The sequence below is a fragment of the Mangifera indica genome, chromosome 1, assembly GCF_011075055.1.
Source record: "Mangifera indica cultivar Alphonso chromosome 1, CATAS_Mindica_2.1, whole genome shotgun sequence".
Lineage (NCBI taxonomy): Eukaryota > Viridiplantae > Streptophyta > Magnoliopsida > Sapindales > Anacardiaceae > Mangifera > Mangifera indica.
This window is the reverse complement of record NC_058137.1, coordinates 1187030-1208877: the sequence shown is the minus strand read 5'-3', so window position 1 is coordinate 1208877 and position 21848 is coordinate 1187030. Positions and strand designations below refer to the sequence as shown.

Here is a 21848-nt window from a genome sequence, read left to right as displayed (position 1 = left end):
CTTTCTTTAGTTTCTTTATAAATCCTCACAATTGAGTCCTCTAAACATAAGCCAATACTGAAGAAGGAAAAGGGTTTTGTTTTAAACTGAATTAGTTTAGCTCGACTTAGTATTCCGTTTGATTTATATTGAATTCAAACTAAAATTTTTATCTGATTTTAATATTTTTTTTAATGATATTGTTTATCTTGTTTATGATATTATTTATTTAATTAACATACTCTATTAATATTTTTAAACAAGTTTAATTAAATTTAATCATTTAGGATTTAAACCAAACTCGAACAACTTATATTTAAGGTTAATCCACTTTGAGTCTAAACCTTTGAAAAATGTCACAATAGCTAGAAAGAAAACGATTATTAACACAACAAAATTTCGCCTGCAGTATATCTATATATGTATGTATGTATGTATATATATATATATATATATATATATATATATATATATGTATATATATGTATATGTATATGTATATATATATATATATATATGTATATGTATATGTACATGTATATGTATATTCCAGAATTATCCCCCGCAAAATTCAAGAAAAGCTCAACTATGAACTACCAACAACCATTTTTCTTTTTCCAATTTCTCTCAGTCCTCTATCTACGGGCCACTATAAATGCGTAAGGTCTCCTTATTCCAAACTCACTCAGGCCCTTTCTTTCTGATTTCTCTCAATTAATTTGTAGCAAAGTTATCTTCACTAATTTTTCTCACCAATCATAATGGGTAGTAGCTTGAAGCTTGTTTGCATCTTGGTTTTGTGCATGCTGGTGACTGCACCACTGGCTCATGCCATCGACTGCAATCAGGTGAACAGTGAACTGGCTGCATGCGTCGACTACCTGAAGACTGATGGTGAGGGTGCTGTCCCGGCTGCATGTTGCAGTGGACTTCAAGCCGTGGACAACTCCGCCCAAACCACAGAGGACCGCCAAAAAATATGCGAGTGCCTTGAAAAAGACGCCGAATCAACATCCGGTATCAACACTGAAACCGCCTCTGAGCTCCCTAGCAAATGCGGCATAACTATTTCTTACTCTACTAGCGGCTCTACCAATTGCTCTAGGTTTTCAACTTTTGCTATTCATCTCTAAAATATACTCTTATATATTTCCCTTCTAGCAATTATAATTTTCTCCATTAATTTCTTTCTTTGTTTGTGTTGCATGCAGCATCCAGTGAAATGCATCTAGTGGGGAGTTGCAGACATAGAATATGGTAGCGTGAGAAGAATAATAAGTTTTATTTGTATCGGAAGATCTCTATTGTGTTGTGTGAGATCAGTCTGATGGCCTATTTTCTGGAGTGTTCCTTTTGGTTTTGTGTCGTTACGATACCACATCTATCTAAATAAATAATTTTCTATGCTTCATTATCTTTGTTCTTTTCCTCTTCAATGAACAAGCACAAACCATATAAATCAACCAAAATGAATAATGAATTACTGGATTTCACTGTTACTCAAGTTAAACTTAATTATCTGTCATCGGCGCCAGATACGATTTGGACAGCGTCTAAGAAAAAAAGACCCAATTCAAGACCAGCTTGAATATAAAAGATTCAGTCTAAAACTAATTAGTTGAAACTCCAAATAATTTTACTTAAAATTTGCCGATAAAGAGTAATGTTATGCATACAATTTTATATATAATCAATGATATATCATCATATAATTGGATAGTTTAAAATTAGAAATAAAATAATATTTAGTCACATAGTGATATATAATTAGTTGTGCACATATTTTTATTATTGTTTAGAATATATTCCAGAGTAATACTACGCATACCTATTTTAGGTATACAAATACATATATACTTATATATGTTATCACATGATTGAATGTTATTTTATCATTAATTCAAAATTAATCAATCATATGATGATACACATAAAATATATACCTAAAGTGAGTACACATAGTTTTATTGTATGTTCAAACTTAGCTAACTTTGCGGAAACAAGTCCAATCCTATACATTAAGAATACTGTCACATTAGAGGCAAGGGAGATATTATGCCCCTTTACATTCATGTATCCATTGGTGCTTCACATGAACTCAATTTATTCAATCTAAATTTGAACAATTTAGATTGAATCTAACTCATTCTATCACATATATATATATATATATATATATATATATATATATATATATATATATATATATATATATATATATATATATACATAAATACATATATGATATATTATTATATTATTAAATATTATTTTATTTTTAATTTATAATTATTTAATCATAATTTAGAATTATCCTATCATAAGTACACATAAACGCTTAACTCTTATCCAGGCAGGCAGCATTGGCAAACCGCTCTCACTTCGTGTAGCTGCATGCCTTCACAAGCTAAAAGCAGGAAAATTTACAAATTATTAATTTATAAAATATGCACGTTTTTGTTGAATTTTTTATATTATGTCGTTTCTCTTAAGTTAAATACTATACGGACTTTCAGAACATTTGCTAAATGGGAAAATCACCAAAAATTTATTTTGTTTTACTCCACATGAATGAATGAATAAAATTTTTAAATTTTAAATTATTTTAAAATTGTTTTCCTTTTATTTATTTTTTAATATTAAGAATTCATGTAAGTATAAAATATTTCAAGATTAATAATAATATATAAAATAAATCATCAATCATTTAAAAGATATGAAATTGACATAGCTAACCTACATACCCATATAAAAAGAGGACTATATTATAATCTTAAAATTTATGATTTTCAAAAAAAATATTTTCCAATACTCCCGACATATTTCTCCCTCATAAATTTGATTCTCAATTAAGGTCTTATATTAATAGGCTAACAGAGAAACACAATATATTTTTAATCCTCGTATAATTGTATTTCTATTATAATTTTTTTTATAAAAGAAATTCAAAATCAAACTTTGCAAAAGAAACAACAGAGGACACCAGTCAAAATCCTCATCATTTAAGATTGTAACTTAATTTTGCTAAGCTTAAGTGAAAATGTTTTCTTCCTTTTAATTGAATTAATAATTTAAAATTTGCACTGTTATTATTAGTGAATAAGGTTTTTATTTTTTTATTTTTTTTATTTTTAATACTATTTAAAAAACAATATAAAAATGTATTTTCAAATTCTGAAATTTCTTTTTTCACTTTTAATTCTTTTTATAAAAACCAAAAATAACTATGAAAGTCACCTAAGAATCATCAACTAAGATTTTCCGTATGATGCTATCATACCAAATTTTATCTTAAAATATTTTACAGAATACATCACCATTTCACTTATATATCACTACAATAAATTTTATAAAATATGGCAAAAATTTGAAAGTGAAAAAAAAACAACTTTAAAAGTCAAATCTTCTTTCTTAAAAATCAAATATTTTCTCTTTAAATTGAATATTTGTTATAGTGTATCTTTTCATTGGAGCTAAGCCACCTAAGGCCCTGAAAATTTTTTTAAATTTTGTATAGAAATTATTCAGTCCTTGAAAATTCAGTTTTTCATTTTGGCTCCTTATGTTTTGAACTTACTTTGGACCTAAAAATGTAACTTCCTATTTGTGGTCCCTCTCTTTAATGAAGATAAGGTTGTGGCCCCTTATAATAATTTTTATAGCTTTGTCCCTCCTTACACATGTAAGCCTATTTGTGAAACTATGAACAATTATGTTGACATTTTGATTTGTATGTGCACATTATAATGTGTGAAATAGGTTGCACTTTCTTATCGCATTTATATTGACTCTTTCTAATAGACTCTTTTGTCTTCATAATTTTGTTTTCAAATCATCATCGTGTTTATTTGAGTTCGATGTTTAACCAACCATATTCTTTTTTTCGAATTAACCTAAATGATTGTATTTTAGCATTGATTTTAATTAGCTCGGTCAGGGTCTTTTTCATTGTGTTTGTAGCTTCATTTGTCATCCCTTTTTTTTTTTTTTCTTTTGTTTGTTCTTCTTGTAGACTTTCTTGATTTTTTTCTTTTTATGTTTATATATTTTTAATTTATTTCTGATATATGTGAATACTCGTGTGAGATATTAATTAAATCTCAACTCAATTTAAGCTCTTAATTACTTTAATAAGCGAAACTCTATCACTAATATAAGACATCTAATATAAGATGTTGATTGAAAGAGATTTTTTGCATTATTAAAAAAAAAACAATCAATAAATTTAAAATTATCCTAAAATAATTCGGAGTAGATAAAATCCAAATCATCAAATAATTCAAGATTTTAATTTTTAAATATTATTAAAAAAATTTAAACTCGCACTCTTTTATGTATGAATTGTTGACAAAATTTTTTTTTTTCTTTTTTAAAATCATCATACGTGCAAGAGTGATAATATATTGTTTGGACCTACCTCCTTTATTAATAGTCCCTACCCTTTATACTTACGCTGATGAATTTTGAATTTTAAAATTTAAATTTAAAATATATATATATAAATATATTTGAACTTTTTTTTTTTTTCAATCAACAGGAAGATACTAGTAACTAGTCCTAGAGCTGTAAAAGAATCACCAGTTGAGGATAAAAAATAGTTTACTATTTATGAAAAGATTACAAAAGGGGGAAGAAGAAAAGAGGTTTTTTTTTTTGTCAAAAAATTTTATTTGAGATAGATTATTTTTTTGAGGTAAAATCAATTTTATCGAGCAAATTAAACATTAAATTCAGTAATTGATTTTATAATTATTGAATTAAATAAATTAAAATTTTAACTTTAAAATATCATTAAATAAGGTTTGAATTTATATTTTTTTATATATAAAATTTTATTTTTTATCTGGAACTACTTCAAAAAACTAATCGGGAACCATTTATGGCAGCATAAATTTGGGGAGGTAGTTAATTAAAAAGCTTACAATAAAGGTGGAAAAAAAAATATATTGTATACCATTTAATTAATTTGGTCGGGGCATTTATCTCAAGGCATCAAAATTTATTACTTATTAACATTTAGAAGTGAAATTATTGATTTAATAGAGTTTCTGCTGATAATCCGTCTCGTTAAATACATATGATTCGTTTCATCGACAGCATTTAAGTGGCTCAACTGTAAACCCGACGTGAAAACGAAAGCATTAAATTTATCCAACTACCGTCTAGGCCCCAATTCTTCGGACACATTTAGGATCCTATAAGGAATATTTTTCTATATAAACGCCTAAACCTCTTGTGATGATTCTCACACTCAACTTCCAAAGAAACTTCCATCTCTCTCTTATAATCTAATCATGGCAAACACTCTGGCTCTTCGACTGGCTGGTTTGGTGGTGCTGTGTATGGTGGTGGGTGCGCCCATTGCCCAAGCTGCAATCACTTGTGGTCAAGTGACAAGCAACCTCGGACCATGTATAAACTACCTCAAATCTGGCGGGGTTCCAGCTGCGGCTTGCTGCAATGGAATCAAGTCACTTCAAAATTCAGCCAAGACCACAGCTGACCGCCAGACGGCCTGCAAGTGCCTCAAAACCGCTGCATCATCCATCTCAGGCATCAACTATAGTCTTGCAGCTGGCCTTCCCGGCAAGTGCGGTGTTAGCATCCCTTACAAGATCAGCCCATCAACTGACTGCAACACGTAAACACTTTTTTTTAACACTCTATTGTGAATATTTTCCTTATTGTTTACTAATTTTGTTTGTTGTTATGTTGCAGCGTGAAGTGAGTTCGTGCAGAGAAGCCATATTTCTCGGAAAATAAATAAATTATGTTGAATCGAATAAAGTGGGTACAATGAGTCTGTACCCACCATTTTATGTATGAATCGTGCGTGATAGACACTACTCTATTTTATATAAATTATCTCACCTAATTTTCTTCGTATTGAACTTCCGATTGGCTGAAGAGTTATCTATCTTCAAGGTTAAAAGATTATTGATCAATAAAAACGCTTAAAAAAACTAGAAAAAATGGTAAAGAAATCTCAACCACACAAGCATGGCCGTCAGTGAAAAAGAATAAATATTGACTGTAGAAATCGTGGAAGCCAAAAGAAGTTGCATGTGTAAGATTGATTCATATGAATTCTAATCAATCTAATTTCAATAACTGCTATTGATTCATCATATGCATATAGCTTATAAAATAATGAAATTAAAAGTTGTAAGGATTCAGATAAACTTAATACGCATAATTTATGTCGAATCAACAAGAGGAATAGCATAATAAGAACTTCACTATCACATTCAAGTGCCAAAGCATTCAAGACAAGGAAAGCTGAATATTGCCGTCAATTGGTAGATGATTTGTGGTCAGAAACACAGTACTGCCACGGCCAATAGAGCTAAACAGTGCAAACTTACCAAATGGAGAGACAAGAGAGCTTTTCTAATTTTCATTAGAATTTTGTTTTTACAAGTTTAGATGTTTTAGGGTTTTATGTAAATTAGGAAGATTCGTCTAAGTTGCGTAATCCTTCTTATATTCGAATTGCTTATACTACTATAGAATTGGGTTTTTTCTCAACTTTTTTATACTTTATTTTTATTCAATTTTGTTCTCTTTTAAGTTTTATTTTTGGGTGTAGAGTTTGGTTATTCATAATGAGGTGGTCACAGGGCAAGATTGGGTGGGTACAAGGAAGAAGGATGAGCGAGTGTGGTAGATTGGTGGCCATGGCCATTTTGGGGTAAGGTTTGAGTCAAGTGTTCTAGAAAATCAACACATTTTAAGTAATATTCGTACTCAATGAAATCCTAACATATATTGAACAGAGTCCATCTTAATTAGCAGTAGATTTAAATAAAGTTTTTTCCAGTTTGATTGTTAGCTCGATTCGAATGAGTCCAAAATAAACTCAGTTTAAGAGAATTTGAACTTGAGTTCGAGCTTAAGTGTTTTAGATTCTCAAATTTGAATTTGGAAAGTATTCAATTTGTAAGGCTCTTAAGTCTAAAAAAGTTTAATTTGAATCGATTAAAATAATATTATTTTGATTAATACACATAAAAAAGACGTTGTTTTGATCAATTTTGGCTTAGTTACAACACCAAATTGAACTCAGTTCAAACTTAATTTAATACTATAGTTAAACTTGAGTTCAACTCTTCTCAAACTAAACCAAATTTGAACTAATTTAAGAGAAACTTACCAAGTTTAAGCTTAAAAAAATACTGAAAGTTTTAATCCTTCTTATAGAAAATTTTAAAGGTTCAGATACTTCATTAAAATAAAAATGGTCTTTAATTAAAAAATCTAAAAATTCAATTTCTTTAATTAAAAAAAAAAAGCGATCATCTCAATAAAAAAAAAAAAATGATTGTTCCATGCTTCCGGGTATTGTTATATTAGCAAAAAGAAGCTATAAGAGTCTTCACTTTCACTATCAGATCTAAATGCTTGCCGACGCACCACTCATGTTCAAGGCAAGGAAAACAACATTGCTGCCAACTGGTTGATGGATGTTGTCAAGTTGAAGTTGTGGTCAGAAACACACTTGTGGTATTACTTGAAGCACAGCCAATGGAGGTAAATTGTTGTCGCTTACCAAATGGAGAGGCTGAATCCCCACATTTTTATGATTCCAACAAGTTCCTATTAATGCAGGTTCTGCAACCGCCTCATTAATTCAATAAAACCTCACCAGTTTAATATTAATTAATGAGAATTTGTGAAGAAGAAGAAAGGAAACAGAATTTCGTGGTCACCCCCTGCCCTAAATCTATTAATTATTTCTGATACTCTAAAATGGAAAATTATATAGAGCGTCATTTTTAGGCTACATTATTTGTAGAGCAATGCTATGTGTACCCATTTTTTGTACACAATTCATATATACAGTGATATGTCATCATATAATTAGGTGATTTTAAAATATGTATTATCATATAATAAAAAAATATTCAATCACATGATAACACCTCATCTGTGTACATAAATTATACACCAAAAATAGGTATACATAGTTTTATTGTTATTTTTATATTGAGTACTTTAGATAAGTGAAGAAACTAATTTTAAAATATGATTGAATTGTTTGAAAATACTTGAGAAATGCAGTTAATGGAGTTCATGGATGAAGTTCAACCTCGGCCTAGCTGCTGGGCTTCCTCGAATACGGTCTTGATCTTCCTTACAAGATCAGTGCCTCCACTCACTTTAGCAGGTATCTTCATCCTCTCCTGCGTGCTGGTGTCTTATTTGTGCTAGTTTTCACTTTTATTATTAGTAGTTTCAGTTTCTGATTTTCCCTGTTTTGATTCTGCCTGTGAAAGGGACTGTTGCAGCTTCGAGTAAAATGAGAATAATGAACCTTAATAAGTAAAGTGAATGATAAAATAAGAGATTTTATATATAAAATTATATGAGTTTAGGACTCTTTTATTAACATTTCAAGAATAAAATGACTTACTTATTCAGTATTTATGAAACCGATCACTAAATTTAAAATTTGATTTGTTTAATATAATTGTTTATATCTCAAAGAAATGTATGATCTGACTTTAATAAGATTCTTCACTAAAAAAAAAAATCAAAAATAAAGAAGTAGTGTATAAGTGTACTTTTCGGTTACAGAATCCAGCAAGATTAACTGAAAATCATTGGACACTCTAAATTTTCTCATAATAATTATACGAACTAATGTATTTTTTCAAAATTTACCTTAAATTCTAAGTTGTGAGGCCATCTAATAGCTTAAATTAAAAGGAAGTGCATTATCCATATCAATACATATTAGTAGACCTCCACGGAATAAACTATGAATACAAATCAAGTTGCTTCAGGGTTTAACTTGAGTTAAAGTTTGAATCCTACAAGTTGTCAAAAATTTGTCGATGAATTTATTTTCTTTAATAACTTTTCATCTTTTTTAATGATTTTTCTTTTTGTTTGACGATTATTGATTATCTATGATAATATTTCTTAATTTTTTGAAAACTTTTTGGCAATTTATGTGACAACTTTATCACCAATCTGAGTGAGTTCAGGTTAGATTTTTGGATTTAAGTAGATCCAAACCAATCTTTGTTCAAGCTCAATTCAAATTCATTAGTACATAAATTTGAGACTAATTCAATGCAATATATCTCCGCCTTCAAGTTATAAAGACTAGTTATTTAATTTAAAGAGTATCAACTTCAATGATTATGAGAGAGTAATGCTACATATATTAATCAAATAAGTGTAAACGAATAAGAACGATAACGTGTCATCATATAATTGAGTAATTTAATTATTTATTTTATCTTTTATTTAGGATTCAGTAAAATTATATATATATATATACTTTTGAGTACATAATTAGATATACAAATAATATATTATCATATGATTAAATGATTTTAAATAATTATAAAATAACATTCAATTAAATAATGATATATCATTTACGAAACCAATTCTTTACTCCAAAGTGGGCATTGGTTCATGTTATGAGATGCTATGTGTTAATTATGGTTAAAAGTAGTTAGGAAAGATCTCGTATTTGAGTAGTATTCTGTGTATAATTTTGTATATAAATAATAATATATCATTATATAATTAGATAATTTTAAATTAAAAATTAAATAATAATCAATTATATAATAATATATTAATATTTATATACAAAATTATACCTATTATTTATATAAATAATTTTATTGAAATTCAAAATATAAGAGGCCTAGTCTTGTCTTAGATATGGGCACCTTGAACTTAAATTATTCCAGGCTTTGCATTTCATAAAGAGATGATAAAAAATTTTAAAAAAAAAAAAGAATCATCTGCTTTTCACAAGAACCAGAAACAAGTCCAGTATACTGTCAAAGTTGTCCACGAAACTAGAGTGTTAAGGGCCCCGTTGGAGGCCACCTGCCGAATGAACAATAGGACAAAAAGTTAAAGCTATCTTTACCATTTGCGTGTTCTGAAATAATAGGGTTTGGTAAACTTGGGCATCAATCGCTAGCATGGCTTAAAGAAATTGTCGTGTAATGGGTGCAGCTGCCAAGAGCTTTATCTTTTCAATCCTACCTAATTCTATCGGATAGTAAAAGGTGCTTGATCTACCGCTGAATTTAACCCAAACTGAATAAAAAATTAATTTGAATTTAACTTAAATTTAAAATTATGAATTTGAGTTAAATTTGACTCACCCGATTAATGATGAATTTGCCTTATTAGTGTTGGCTCAATTTGATAACAAAGTGGGGTTATCATTGTTTGAACTTAACGTGTTTGAATTAGACTTTAATTTAAATCGAATCTATGTTTGGGGCAATGATCCAACATGGTATTCAACCCAACCAATCAATTTTGCGCATGTGGTATGTGAGGCTTCAATAATGACGTAACGTAACCCACACCAAACATTACTGATGAATGCTTACGGTTCACAAAATGGGATATTTGTGGACCAGAAAATACAGTAGCCACAAAGACAGTCCATCGTCCCTTTTCCTTCTTCTGTAATACCCGTGCCCGGTGCCGTCTCATGTTTGAAAAGTCAAATGTCAGTACGACCCATTTGACACGTCCAGTTCTTATCAGTTTTCTGAAGGGAAGTTTTTAAGTAATTTGATTGATGTAAATTGATATAATTTTACCTGCCCAAAAGCTAAAAGGAATACTTGGTTCATCTTTTGTAGTGAAAAAGGTGGACAGATAACATGTGAGAGACTATTTGAGCCGCTTTGTTTGAAAAAGTTAGGCTCAACCTTTGACGTGCTACCTTTAACTAATTCCATTTTATTTTAGAATGAGTTAAACTTAAATTTAATTATAATATTAAATTGAAATCAAGTTTAAACTCTATTTAATATTATAAATGAGTCAAAATAAACAAAAATAATATTATTTTATATGTATTAATTAAAAATATATTATTTTAATTAATTTCAATTAATTTTTTCTAAATTCATGTGTTTGATGAGCTAAAAGGCCCATAAACTCAAGCTTAAATTTGATTATATAAAATCTAGCCAAGCTTGTTTAAAACTTAAATTAATCCACCCCTAATTGCCATTACCTTGACTTAATTCTCTCTCAAGATAGCTCCTGTTGTAAAATGGATCAATAACACACTATAGACATCATATCATAGTTAATGATCAGATTTAAACACTTCTACCTTAACTATCTTACATAGAACTCTCAATTACGATAACATGAGAAAGCCCACCAACTGTTCCAAACTTGCATCAATCTAACTGTCTCTCACTTGGTTTAGTTTCTAGCACAACTCTTACAATCAAATTTGGTATTTCTAAGTTTCTTGGTGTTTATAAATATCGTATAATATCTATTAAGTGTTTAATCATGATTAGTTGGGCAAATCTGCCACTTGATTTCTCTTATTGTATCTTCTTCATCTCAGGCAACAATTACCTGGATATAAATGATCTAGCGTGCCGTCCACTACATCTATCTGCACCACACAAGTCACTTTTACAATTTCTCTGGATAATGCTAAATTTGAGATATTTTTATCCCAACATGTATTACAATCAACAGGTAAGCCTGAATATTTCTTCTTCAATTGCATTATCTCAATTCTGATAAAAATTATCCCAGTATAGAGGACCATTTTGTTGGAATATCATGCAGCAAAAGGGTCCCGGATTCCACTAACAGCCACTCAGGCAACCAATTTACAGCCAGTATAAGATGCTCTTCATATCTGTCACTTTCTTACTCGAAGGAAGATCACTTTGATGAAGCTTTGAGTTGAGTTTTCTTGAGCCCTAAAACACAAAAATATCCTTCACTTCAAAAGCAAAAACCCCATCAAAACTTTCAGGGTTTTCTGCCCGTTAGTGGTTAAGATATGAATCGTCGGCTTCTTGACACGGAGATCAGTGTGTCTCCGGTTAGTGGAATCAACAAAACACGTGATGGATACATTAAAGAGAGCAACTTCGATACCAGTATGGTCATAATCTTGGCGGCTTTGTTGTGTGCTTTGATTGCGGCACTTGGTTTGAACTCAATAGTTCGTTGCGCTTTGCGTTGTAGTCATAGGTTTGCGATGGAGACAGCAGAGCAAGCCGCCGCACGTCTCGCTGCAACAGGCCTGAAGAAGCGAGATTTGCGGCAGATCCCGGTTGCTGTTTACGGTGAAGGCGTCAATATTCCAGCCACCGAGTGTCCAATTTGCCTTGGTGAATTTGTCGATGGTGAGAAAGTTCGGGTTCTGCCAATATGTAACCATGGCTTCCATGTGAGGTGCATAGACACATGGCTTTTGTCACACTCATCGTGCCCAAATTGTAGACATTCGTTGCTGGAAAACGCCGCAAGTTCAGCTCGGCCACCTGAAACTGGATCGGCAGCTGCTCAACAAGCGCAAGCGAGCAGGCTGGTGGATTAATATATGAGATATTTAGCTGATGAAGGAGAGAGAAATCAAATTAGCAACACTAGGTTCATGGTTTGGTTGTCGATTTCTGATCCCATTTTGCATGTGGAATTGCATCAGATCATGTGCAAGATCAATTTTTAGGTGTATTTTTGCCATGGGTCGTTTGGTTTTTGGCCCATTTTTGGTTGTGTCATCCTAACTTGTTGATCTCAGAATTTTAAGGAAATATTTACATGGAAAGTGTTAATTCATCAATCAACAGTGACAATAAAACTACTTGCATCCATTTTTCAATATTCAATCCTATGATATTATATTATCTAAATATTCAATTAAATATTTAATACTGAATGCATATAATATTGTTCCAACACTAATGTATTGGGTGATGATTCTAAATTTTACCTATTTTAAATTACATTTTATCGAAACTATTTATTTCTACATCAGTTTCTTTTCACAAGAAGGGTTAGATTTAATCTAAACTATTTAAGTTTTGTTTGAACAAGTCAAGTTTGAAATAAGGATTTGACTCGCTTTTATAAAACAAATCTATTTGAGTTTGAGTTAACTTAAATTGAATTTAGTGTTAAAATTATTTTCGAGCTAAGTTTGAATATGATCTCAAATTGATATTGAACTAACTCTTTTGAATCCAAATGATATTGTGTTGGGTCTTGTTCGAGTTTGGCTGGATTCTTAATTTTACATTTAATTGAAATAGTTTATTTATACATCAATTTCGTGTCATATTTAATTGATATAAACTATTTGTGTTCTGATCAAATAAAACGAGTTCAAGTTAGAGGTAAGACTCATTTGCATAAAAAAATTTCAAGTTTAAATCTAAAATTAAATTATTTTTAGTCAAATTAAAGTATTAAATCATCAATTTTAAATTAATTCTTTTATATTTGAATCAATCTCAAACTAGGCTTTGTTTGGCTTACCATGGATCAAAATCGAACTAACTCACTATATAAAGAAAAGGTCAATTTCTCACATTTAATAGCATCAAATTTCTCAACTCATTAATAAAATTTGTGACTCATACTGTCTACCTTTCTCATTAATTGATCAATAATGATACAAGTAAAATTTTCAATAAAGCTAGGTATTCAATATTTAATTAGGTATTTTATAATATAATTAAATTATTTTAAATTAAAAATATAATAATACTCAATTATATGATAACACATTATTTAAGTCTTTAATTAAATACTCAAAATTAGATACACGTAACATTGCTCTAAAAATCTTTGCATACTCACATTGTAAACCATTTATGTCATACATATTTGCAATGAAGTGATGTAAAATTTCTTTCATCCAATTAGGAAGTTGGCTTTTTTAATTCTAGAAAGCAACTGGTTTACTGAAACCTTAACGGAGAAGAAAGGAATCCCCTCACCTTTGTGAATGCATCTACTACACTTAATAATGCCATAACTTGGACCATCAAAGATTGCATAATCATTCCCAAGTTTAAAACAGATTCCAATTTGACCCATAAGTGACAATGTTCAAAGAAAACCCTAAAATCTCTAACGATTTTAAATTTATGAGTTGAGAATTAAATTTGGTTTGAAAATAATTTAATTTTAAATTCAATCTAAAGCGATTCAAACATAAATGTTTGAGTTAAATCAAATTTGGTTTGTTTATTTAAACGAGTTTAATCTAACTCTTGATTCGAACTTAAGTCATTCTACGTCAACTCAAATTCAAGCTCAAAGCGAGAGGTTGTTGAATTTTTTTGGGTATTACCATAAAATATGAAACCTCGGGGAGCTCATAAAATAACACTCATAATAATAGACGCCTAAAGGCTAGTAAAGTCTTTACTCACGTCAACTCTGCATTTTCTTCCAAACAATGCAAGCAGAGAAGCAGCAGCAGCCGCAATGGAGAATCAGCGTTTACGCAAGATCCAAGTACTTCAATTTCAGATTCAAAGCAACAAGGTCATTACCCCTTCCCTCCTCCTGGAATTTCCAGCGACTTTCCATTTGGTTTAGAATCCGGAGATACTTCATCCTCGGAGTGAAATCAGAGTCTCCCAAACAACAACAATCAACTCTCAAATCCAGACTCCTCAGAGGCTTCGCAAGGCTTCGTCCTCGTCGGGACAAGAAACGCTCTATTGCTGCAACAGAAACCTTAAATCTTCAACCCCAAGAAACCAAATCTTCCATTAGTCATTTGAGACGATTGGAGGTACGAATTTAATAACTTTACCATCTCTTTTTATTTAATGTCGGTATGTAAAAAAATTCGCCCATTGATTGTTTTTATGTGAATCGCTCATATACGTAGTAGACTTTCTTGAATCCTCTCGGATTCTAATAATTGTTATAGTAATTCATCTTGGCTTTAAATTGACAGAAAATTGCATCATTTAATATACACGTATGTTGTTGGTTTTTGTAGGAACCAGTGAATATGGTTTGTTTGGTTGTTGGGATTCTGGGATTTCTGTTTCGATCAATTGTGTCTGAGAAAGCTCTTGCCTTTGTTATTTTATTAAGCTTGGCTCTGTTGCTGAAGAAATACGTTTGTGGAAGAAGATTCATGACTGCTTTGGCTTATGCAGTGATTGCCGCAGTGGTTTGTCCATTGGTGTTCCATCTCAACAGTTTCGGAAATTATGATAAGGCTCCAAGCTATATTTCAAAATTTGTTTGGAGGGCAATGAATTTGATATGTAAATCTTCCAGTAGCTACTATGGATTACTATAATTTACCTCCTCTTATGGGTGTCATTATCTGTGATATGTTATTCCTTTTAAATGGAATTTTACTAACAAAAATATTAAATTTATCAAGTAATATAGTGAACAAAAGTTCTCATATGGATCCACAGGAGTATAATCATGCTGAATAGAACCTGAAAAGGGCCAGCTCTCGGTTTAAATCTAGAAGAGTTAACTGGGGATTGATTTTGTCTCGTTGAAATCACTAGAGAATAAATTGTTATTTATCACTTAAAAAAATTAAAAAAAATGGTCAAAGAATAAAATGTAGAAGAATCGTCCTAAAAGAATTAGAAAAATAGGGTTCAAGTCAAGCCGAACATCGAAACAACTTTGATGGAATTGACCCTTAATTCCAAACATCATATCTAACCCATCTAGGTAATGGATATTGTATATGGCCCATATAACATTGGGGTCTAGACCAAAATTTCGGACTTGGGTTTGATTGATCAGGCCCGTTTAAGCCCTCGGGTCGAAATGTCCAATCCACCCACCACTAAAACATAAAGAATATGGTTGTTCATTAACAAATTTAATGAATGGTCTTGAGTCTAGACGAATTATTAGGAATCTGTGTATTAAAACTTTGATTTGAATTTTATGACTAGAAGATTCATCCAAATGATGAAAAACCCTAATAATCTAACCAATGTATTATCATATTATGTACACCATTAAGGATCTATTTTTACGGTGAAATGTGAGTTTTAACCCTTTTTTTTTTAATCTTTTTGTTATTTTCTAAATTCACATATTATTTTGCTCGCGGGTTTAAATATTTTAAACTACTTAAAAATCTGATATAAATATCTTATTTGATTTAAGTTGTAGTAATTCTTTGGTCATGTGATCAATTTTTTGTTTGCACAAAGTATATTAAACTATTTTCCAATATTTTGAATTTAAAAAAAAAAAATAGAAGGAGATTAGAAAGACCAATTCGCAGCCTCTTCCCTTAATTTTGATGATATTTTTTTATTAATGATCTTTTTATGTTTTTTTATTTTATTTAAAAAATCAAACAAATTTAAATCAATATTCGATTAAACCTTTTTTGAACTCGATTTGGCTTGGATTACCTACTCTTCAACTAATCAAAGTATAACAATGGAGCTGTAAAACTTGAATACCATGGCACTATGAATGTCACGAGTCATATTAACTGTTATAAATTTAATGTGATTAATGATGAATTAGTCAAATAAGACACCTTTCAAACATGTATAATTGAATTTAGAAACAAAAGAGATTTGACTGTTGAAAATGGTGTTCATGGCGCTGCCAAATATGACAATGGATCACTGTGCAGAAAATGACAACACTGTCCCTCAAATTTGTCAAAAGCAACGTTATGAACAGATATATAAAATACTTAATTAAAAATAAGATTGTATGCAGAGCTGGGGTTTGGTTATTTGAATTTGATTTTTGAATCGAGTTTAGATTTGAGGGTAATCGGCTCAAATAGTACTTTAAAATAAATTTAAAATAATTAAAAATAAATTTATTTTTGAGTCGAGTTTATGACTTTATTCAAATAAAATATCAATAATTTTAAAATAATTTTAAATTTCATATTAATATTTTTAAAATAATATTTTTATTTTTTTAATTAAAAAATAAATAATAAAAGAGTACTTTAAAAAATAAGGGGGTTAAGATTTTTTTTTTGAATTTAACTTCAGTTGAATTCGAATTGAAAAATCATCAGTTCGGTGAGTTGTAGCTTGAGCTCTTCCAAGTGAAATCAGGACTCAATTACACCTTGTTTAAATAAGGACCAAAGCGTTACCAAAAATATATTATAACACCAAATAAAACAAGCTAAATCTTAGGGATTACTTTTGTTATTATCCCGTGACCATGAGATGAGCAGTAAAAAGTAAGGCGAAAGTTGGGCCTGATGCTGGAGGGAGGTGATGATGTGAACTGTCTTCACGCGTTACGGCGCGTGGTTGATTAATATTACTTTTTAGAAGACAAGTTGTTGATGTCAGTGTGGGGCCCAGTTGGCTTAAGTGTTGAATGTTGACCGTCGATCTTCCGCCACGTGGAGTTCGAACGTTAAAGGTTTGTAGTCAAACAACTATATTGATAGGTCTCTTTGACCACACCGGAAACATGCTTTTTTAAAACTAATTTCCTAACTTTGACTGACTGCCCTGTCACTTCAATCGAGGCGCCCTTGGTTGAATATCGAGGAGGTATATTATGAAATTACCATTCTGGACATAATCTCCTCCCAATTTTACTCTCGTTCATGACTTCGAAACAACCAATAGACTACCTTAACCTAAAAGAACACAGATTCAAGTTATTTTCAAATCTAAATTTGAGTTTGATAAAGCTTAACTCGATGTTAGGAGTTTTGAAAGACATGAGATTTAGAAGACATATGATTTTCAAGTTCGGCTTTAATATGTATCATTGTATATAAGTTATTAACGAATTCATTAAACTAATTATCATAATAATTCAAGCTCGAATTTGATGTCATCATATATCTACTAATTTAAAAATTGAATAAATTAAATCAAGAATTAAATTTAAATAAACTCAAAATGAATCCACTTAGTATTCTTCGTTCTGAGGGAGAAAGGGAAATGGTAGGGGAAGAAATAAGAGGTGAAAGTGGAGGGTAAAATGGTAAAATAGAAAAGATAAAAGCCAATCTTGTTGTTGATAAATTGTAATTAATTACTTAAATCCTGGTTACGGCTGGTTTGACCAGTGCTTAATGGGTTCGATTTCTCTCTCTACTATTCTTTCATCTTCTGTCTACTTTTCTCTCTCTTTCTTCCAAAAATTTCTCCCATTCACTTCTCATCTTTGACTTGTTAAAGCCTTTTCTTCTCTTCTAATCACATATCACAAGTTTTTGTGTCAATTCTGCCGTTTATTCTTCCTTTATCGCCTCAGTTCTTAGACTTTGTATGAACTCTTCTGTTTCCTGGTAAGATAATTTTTAATTATTTTTGTTTATAATTTTTGAACTTGGGTTTGTGTTTCCTTTTTTGTTGTTTGGAGAATCAGGTATCTGTTTGTTTGTGTGTGAATCTGTGTTGTTGCTTTGTTGTTTTATTACGTAAATGTTATGTCTTCTTGCGGTGGTTTAATAAGTAATGGAATTTTAATTATCTGATCGATTGATGAATGAAATTGTGATTTATTGCCAATATTGGATCTGGGTTTGTGTGTTTATTTTGATTTATATTTTTTTCTTAATTTGGTGGTTATTGTCTTCTTTTGAAGGGCATTAATAGTTATGCAGCTTAATCTTGAATTTTCGCAATTCAATTATGTATTTGCTGAAACGGGGATTTACACTTCCTGTTAGTATTATTCTGATTAACCTTGTGGGGTAAAGAAAATTAGGTCGTTGGTTAGCAAATTAATAATTAAATTTTGCTAAATTTTACCAAGATTGTGGTCAAGAATTGTTGTAAACCAACCCACTTGTAATATGTTCTTTTATGTGACTTTTCTAAAGGCTGGAGAACTGAGATTATTTTATTCATAAAAAACTAAGAGCTGGGCTGACTGAATTTATTGGTGGATGTGATTGTTTTCGGGGCATGAGGTGTTTGTGTGGATTGGTTTTTGTTTTTTCCTCTGCTTAAGATTTTTCAAGTCTGAATTGTTAATGATGATGATGGTGTTAGATAATTTGTTTTACTTTTGGTTTTATTGGTGTTCTTCGTGTTTCAGACTTGCAGTTCTGATTGTGTCTTTGGTTGATAAGGGTTCTGTTTGTTTTTCTTTCTGCAGAATCACCACAATAAATCCTTGAAATTTTGTACATAAGATGGGGTGTTTCACAGTTTTGAAGAGTAAGAAGAAAAAACCTGAGCAGATTGTTCATGTTAAAAGGGTCAATCTTCAGGAGTATAGTCCCACAACACTGCCTGAACCCCAAAATAAAACCCCAACACGCTCGCTCCAATCAGCACCTCCGAGTTTTAGGAATAGAGTGAAGCCTGTTCAACCGTATAACAAAGCTTCTAACAATAGATCAAGGGCATTATCTGCCCCATCTAGCCTTGATGCTGCAGAACAAGATGTACTCGCAGCTAGTGAATATGAAGAGCAAGAAGAATCGAAGAGCCGAGTTGGACTGGGGAAAGAACAATGGTCTTCAAGTCCACAACCGCTTCCACTTCCATCACCTCAGGGTGCTGCTGCACTTAAGACTGCTGGAAGCTTTAAAGCAGGGAATGTCAGTGGTCCTCTGTTTGCTTCTGGACCATTGCCACTGCCTCCCACTGGAACTGGAACACTTCGGAACTTCCCTTACGAAGAAGTTGCAGCAGCCTGCCATAATTTCTACTCAGACCGATGCATGTCAGGTCTTTCTTCTGTAATGTATATGGCTTCCTTTGGCTTTGGAGATGATACCTCAAGTTCAAAGAAGTTTGAAGCAACTGTCACTCGCCTTAACTCGTCCACTCAGGTAACATATAAGCATATGGTTTAATTGGATGCATCATGCATGTAGTTCTTTTATTTATATTCCATTTTTTTTCATTTTTTGTTGCCTTAACAGTGTCTCCAATTGAATGTAGATGTTAGTGAATTATTGATATCTCTAATTATGATGGAGAACTTCATCTGGCATTAATCTTTCTTTTTCAAGTTATGAAATTTCTGTGGCCTTGGGAAGTTATATCTATGTTTTCGTGTTCTTGCAGGGCTTGAAGGAATTTATCAGCGAAGTAAACACCCTTGCATCTTTGCAACATCCAAACCTCTGCAAGTTGCTTGGTTATCATGCACATGATGGTTCAGATCAGAGAATGCTGATATATGAGAGGCTTTCTCATGGAAGCTTGGATCGTCTTCTATTTGGGAGATTAGATGGGCCCCCTATTGATTGGAACACCAGAATGAAAATTGCATTATGTGCAGCACAAGGCCTTACCTTCTTGCATGAAGAAGGGCCATTTCAGGTAATAAAAAGTTTATTTTCATTGTGAGACTGACCCAACGAATAGTACCCTGTTTTGGTTTCTTAGTCTAACTTTTCCAGGCAATGATACTGATTTAAAATCTCATCTTAGTTATTTCTTTGGTCAGAATGGTCGGGCATTATTTCAGTGTTTATCTGCTAAGATTTGGTACGTGTTTGTGATTTCTTATCCTGCAATTTTTACAGGCAATGTACAATGAATTTTCAACGGCAAACATACAGATTGACAAAGATTTTAGTGCAAAGCTATCAGGATATGGTTGTGTTGGTCATGTTCCTGAGGCAGATATCTCTAGTAATTCTATTGTAAGTACTTTTGCCTGCTGTGTGTTGTGTTCTTTCTCTGATAAAGTTGATTTGTTAGGTTAGATTTAAAAAGTTAAACTTGCATTTGGGGTGTTATAATTTTTCACTTCTTTTTTCTTTTTCTTTTTTGGTTTTTGGAATGGCTTTATTTTTGTGTTTGAGATTCTGGGATTTGATTATATTTTCATCCTTTTATATCTGTGAAGGCTGCCGCAAATCTTTCAGTGGAGACATTAGAAAGAGGATTGCTTACTCCTAAGAGTAATGTTTGGAGTTTTGGGATTGTACTTATTGAACTACTTACTGGCCGAAGGAATCTTGACAATCGCCATCCCAAGGACGAGAGGAACTTGGTTAAGTGGAGTCGTCCTTTCCTTGCTGATGACTGTCGACTTTCTCTCATCATGGATCCTCAGCTGAAATGTCGTTTTCCGGCCAAAGCAGCACGGACAGTGGCAGACATTGCTCTAAAGTGTCTTCAGAAGGATCCATCAGAGAGGCCCACCATGAGAACCATTGTCGACCATTTGAAAACCATACAAGACATGAAATTCCCTTCTCGTTATCCTCTGCAAGAGCCAGCAGTAATTACTGGTAAACAGATTTCAAGATCACCAAGTCTCAACGGGATCATCACCCCTGCACCTAGGTCAAGTTTTTCACCATCTCCACAATCACAAGCCCGGCCATCCGTTTCCCCCACAAGGCCACTTACTCTGCCCTTATCTCTTCCACCGCGTGCTTGTTCCTCCACAATCTCATTGGAAGAACTGGATAGACAAGAAAGCCGGAGATCATCATCGTCAACCGTTAGAAGGGCTAGTGTTGAAGGATTTTGAGTGTTCATAATATGCATTTTTTCATTTTCTTTTTGTTGCTTTTTTTTTTTTTTTTTTTTAATTGTGATTCAACACATATATAGAAGATAAAAGATGTGGTGCTTCCACCTTTCCTTCCCTCAAGATGATGAAAATTGGGAGGATGGTCTTTTGTAGATAAGAGTGAAAGCCCTGGTTTGACTGGGTTCCATTAGTTACCTTCAATCCAGATGCTACTTTATAAACAATACCACTTACATGGACACACTCATCAATAGCAAAGGATAGTCTGGCATGAATGACTTTGAGCACAAAGTTTTCACGTTAATCATCATTTTCCTTAGTAAACAGTGGTATAATTAAAGGTGAAAAATAGACCTGAAATGGAGGTACAGATGTTGGGAACCGGGTTAATTGAGCTCCATTCAACTTGTGAGTCTGGTAAAACAATTACCTACAATTCTGAGCCTAGGTTTTCTAGTATTAAACCCTCAGGTTCGATCTCAGCCTCATCTAACTACTTGTCTAGAATTTGATCGAGTTGAGGTGACAATTGACTTTGAGTTAATATCTCTCGAATTCATCTAGATATTATTCTAAATATTATTTGATGAAAAAGCTTTACCTTTTTTGAACTTAAAATGGAGGGAAATGGTAGGATTCCTTCATCTCTAGGA

At 31.6% G+C, this 21848-nt stretch overlaps 5 protein-coding genes across 5 annotated transcripts; all 5 read left to right on the top strand.

Moving 5' to 3' along the window:
* Positions 1-646: 646 nt before the first annotated feature.
* On the top strand, positions 647-1393 carry LOC123215771 (non-specific lipid-transfer protein 1-like). The gene is made up of 2 exons (XM_044636000.1): positions 647-1084; positions 1191-1393. Exons 1-2 carry the CDS (start codon positions 741-743, stop codon positions 1198-1200), a joined length of 354 nt encoding a protein of 117 aa, XP_044491935.1. The 5' UTR covers positions 647-740; the 3' UTR covers positions 1201-1393.
* A 3807-nt stretch (positions 1394-5200) lies between these two features.
* LOC123224208 (non-specific lipid-transfer protein 1-like) lies at positions 5201-5870 on the top strand. The gene is made up of 2 exons (XM_044647810.1): positions 5201-5620; positions 5698-5870. The coding sequence occupies exons 1-2, from the start codon at positions 5274-5276 to the stop codon at positions 5705-5707; spliced, it is 357 nt and encodes a 118-aa protein (XP_044503745.1). The 5' UTR covers positions 5201-5273; the 3' UTR covers positions 5708-5870.
* A 5209-nt stretch (positions 5871-11079) lies between these two features.
* On the top strand, positions 11080-12616 carry LOC123224199 (RING-H2 finger protein ATL74-like). Its single transcript, XM_044647797.1, has 2 exons — positions 11080-11221; positions 11339-12616. Exon 2 carries the CDS (start codon positions 11789-11791, stop codon positions 12329-12331), a length of 543 nt encoding a protein of 180 aa, XP_044503732.1. The 5' UTR covers positions 11080-11221; positions 11339-11788; the 3' UTR covers positions 12332-12616.
* A 1506-nt stretch (positions 12617-14122) lies between these two features.
* Positions 14123-15154, top strand: LOC123229380. Its single transcript, XM_044655159.1, has 2 exons — positions 14123-14542; positions 14756-15154. The coding sequence occupies exons 1-2, from the start codon at positions 14201-14203 to the stop codon at positions 15062-15064; spliced, it is 651 nt and encodes a 216-aa protein (XP_044511094.1). The 5' UTR covers positions 14123-14200; the 3' UTR covers positions 15065-15154.
* A 2635-nt stretch (positions 15155-17789) lies between these two features.
* On the top strand, positions 17790-21434 carry LOC123228961 (probable serine/threonine-protein kinase PBL1). Its single transcript, XM_044654494.1, has 5 exons — positions 17790-18034; positions 18850-19531; positions 19770-20027; positions 20234-20353; positions 20560-21434. The coding sequence occupies exons 2-5, from the start codon at positions 18887-18889 to the stop codon at positions 21190-21192; spliced, it is 1656 nt and encodes a 551-aa protein (XP_044510429.1). The 5' UTR covers positions 17790-18034; positions 18850-18886; the 3' UTR covers positions 21193-21434.
* Positions 21435-21848: the final 414 nt, after the last annotated feature.

What these genes read in the sequence shown, in the direction of transcription:
- LOC123215771 (XM_044636000.1), top strand. Translation starts at nt 741, where the DNA reads ATGGGTAGTAGCTTGAAGCTTGTTTGCATCTTGGTTTTGTGCATGCTG.
- LOC123228961 (XM_044654494.1), top strand. Translation starts at nt 18,887, where the DNA reads ATGGGGTGTTTCACAGTTTTGAAGAGTAAGAAGAAAAAACCTGAGCAG. An exon ending in GCCTTAACTCGTCCACTCAG is followed by an intron (nt 19,532 to 19,769) that starts GTAACATATAAG and finishes GTGTTCTTGCAG; the next exon opens with GGCTTGAAGGAATTTATCAG. An exon ending in ATATCTCTAGTAATTCTATT is followed by an intron (nt 20,354 to 20,559) that starts GTAAGTACTTTT and finishes ATATCTGTGAAG; the next exon opens with GCTGCCGCAAATCTTTCAGT.
- LOC123224208 (XM_044647810.1), top strand. Translation starts at nt 5,274, where the DNA reads ATGGCAAACACTCTGGCTCTTCGACTGGCTGGTTTGGTGGTGCTGTGT.
- LOC123224199 (XM_044647797.1), top strand. Translation starts at nt 11,789, where the DNA reads ATGAATCGTCGGCTTCTTGACACGGAGATCAGTGTGTCTCCGGTTAGT.
- LOC123229380 (XM_044655159.1), top strand. Translation starts at nt 14,201, where the DNA reads ATGCAAGCAGAGAAGCAGCAGCAGCCGCAATGGAGAATCAGCGTTTAC. An exon ending in GTCATTTGAGACGATTGGAG is followed by an intron (nt 14,543 to 14,755) that starts GTACGAATTTAA and finishes TGGTTTTTGTAG; the next exon opens with GAACCAGTGAATATGGTTTG.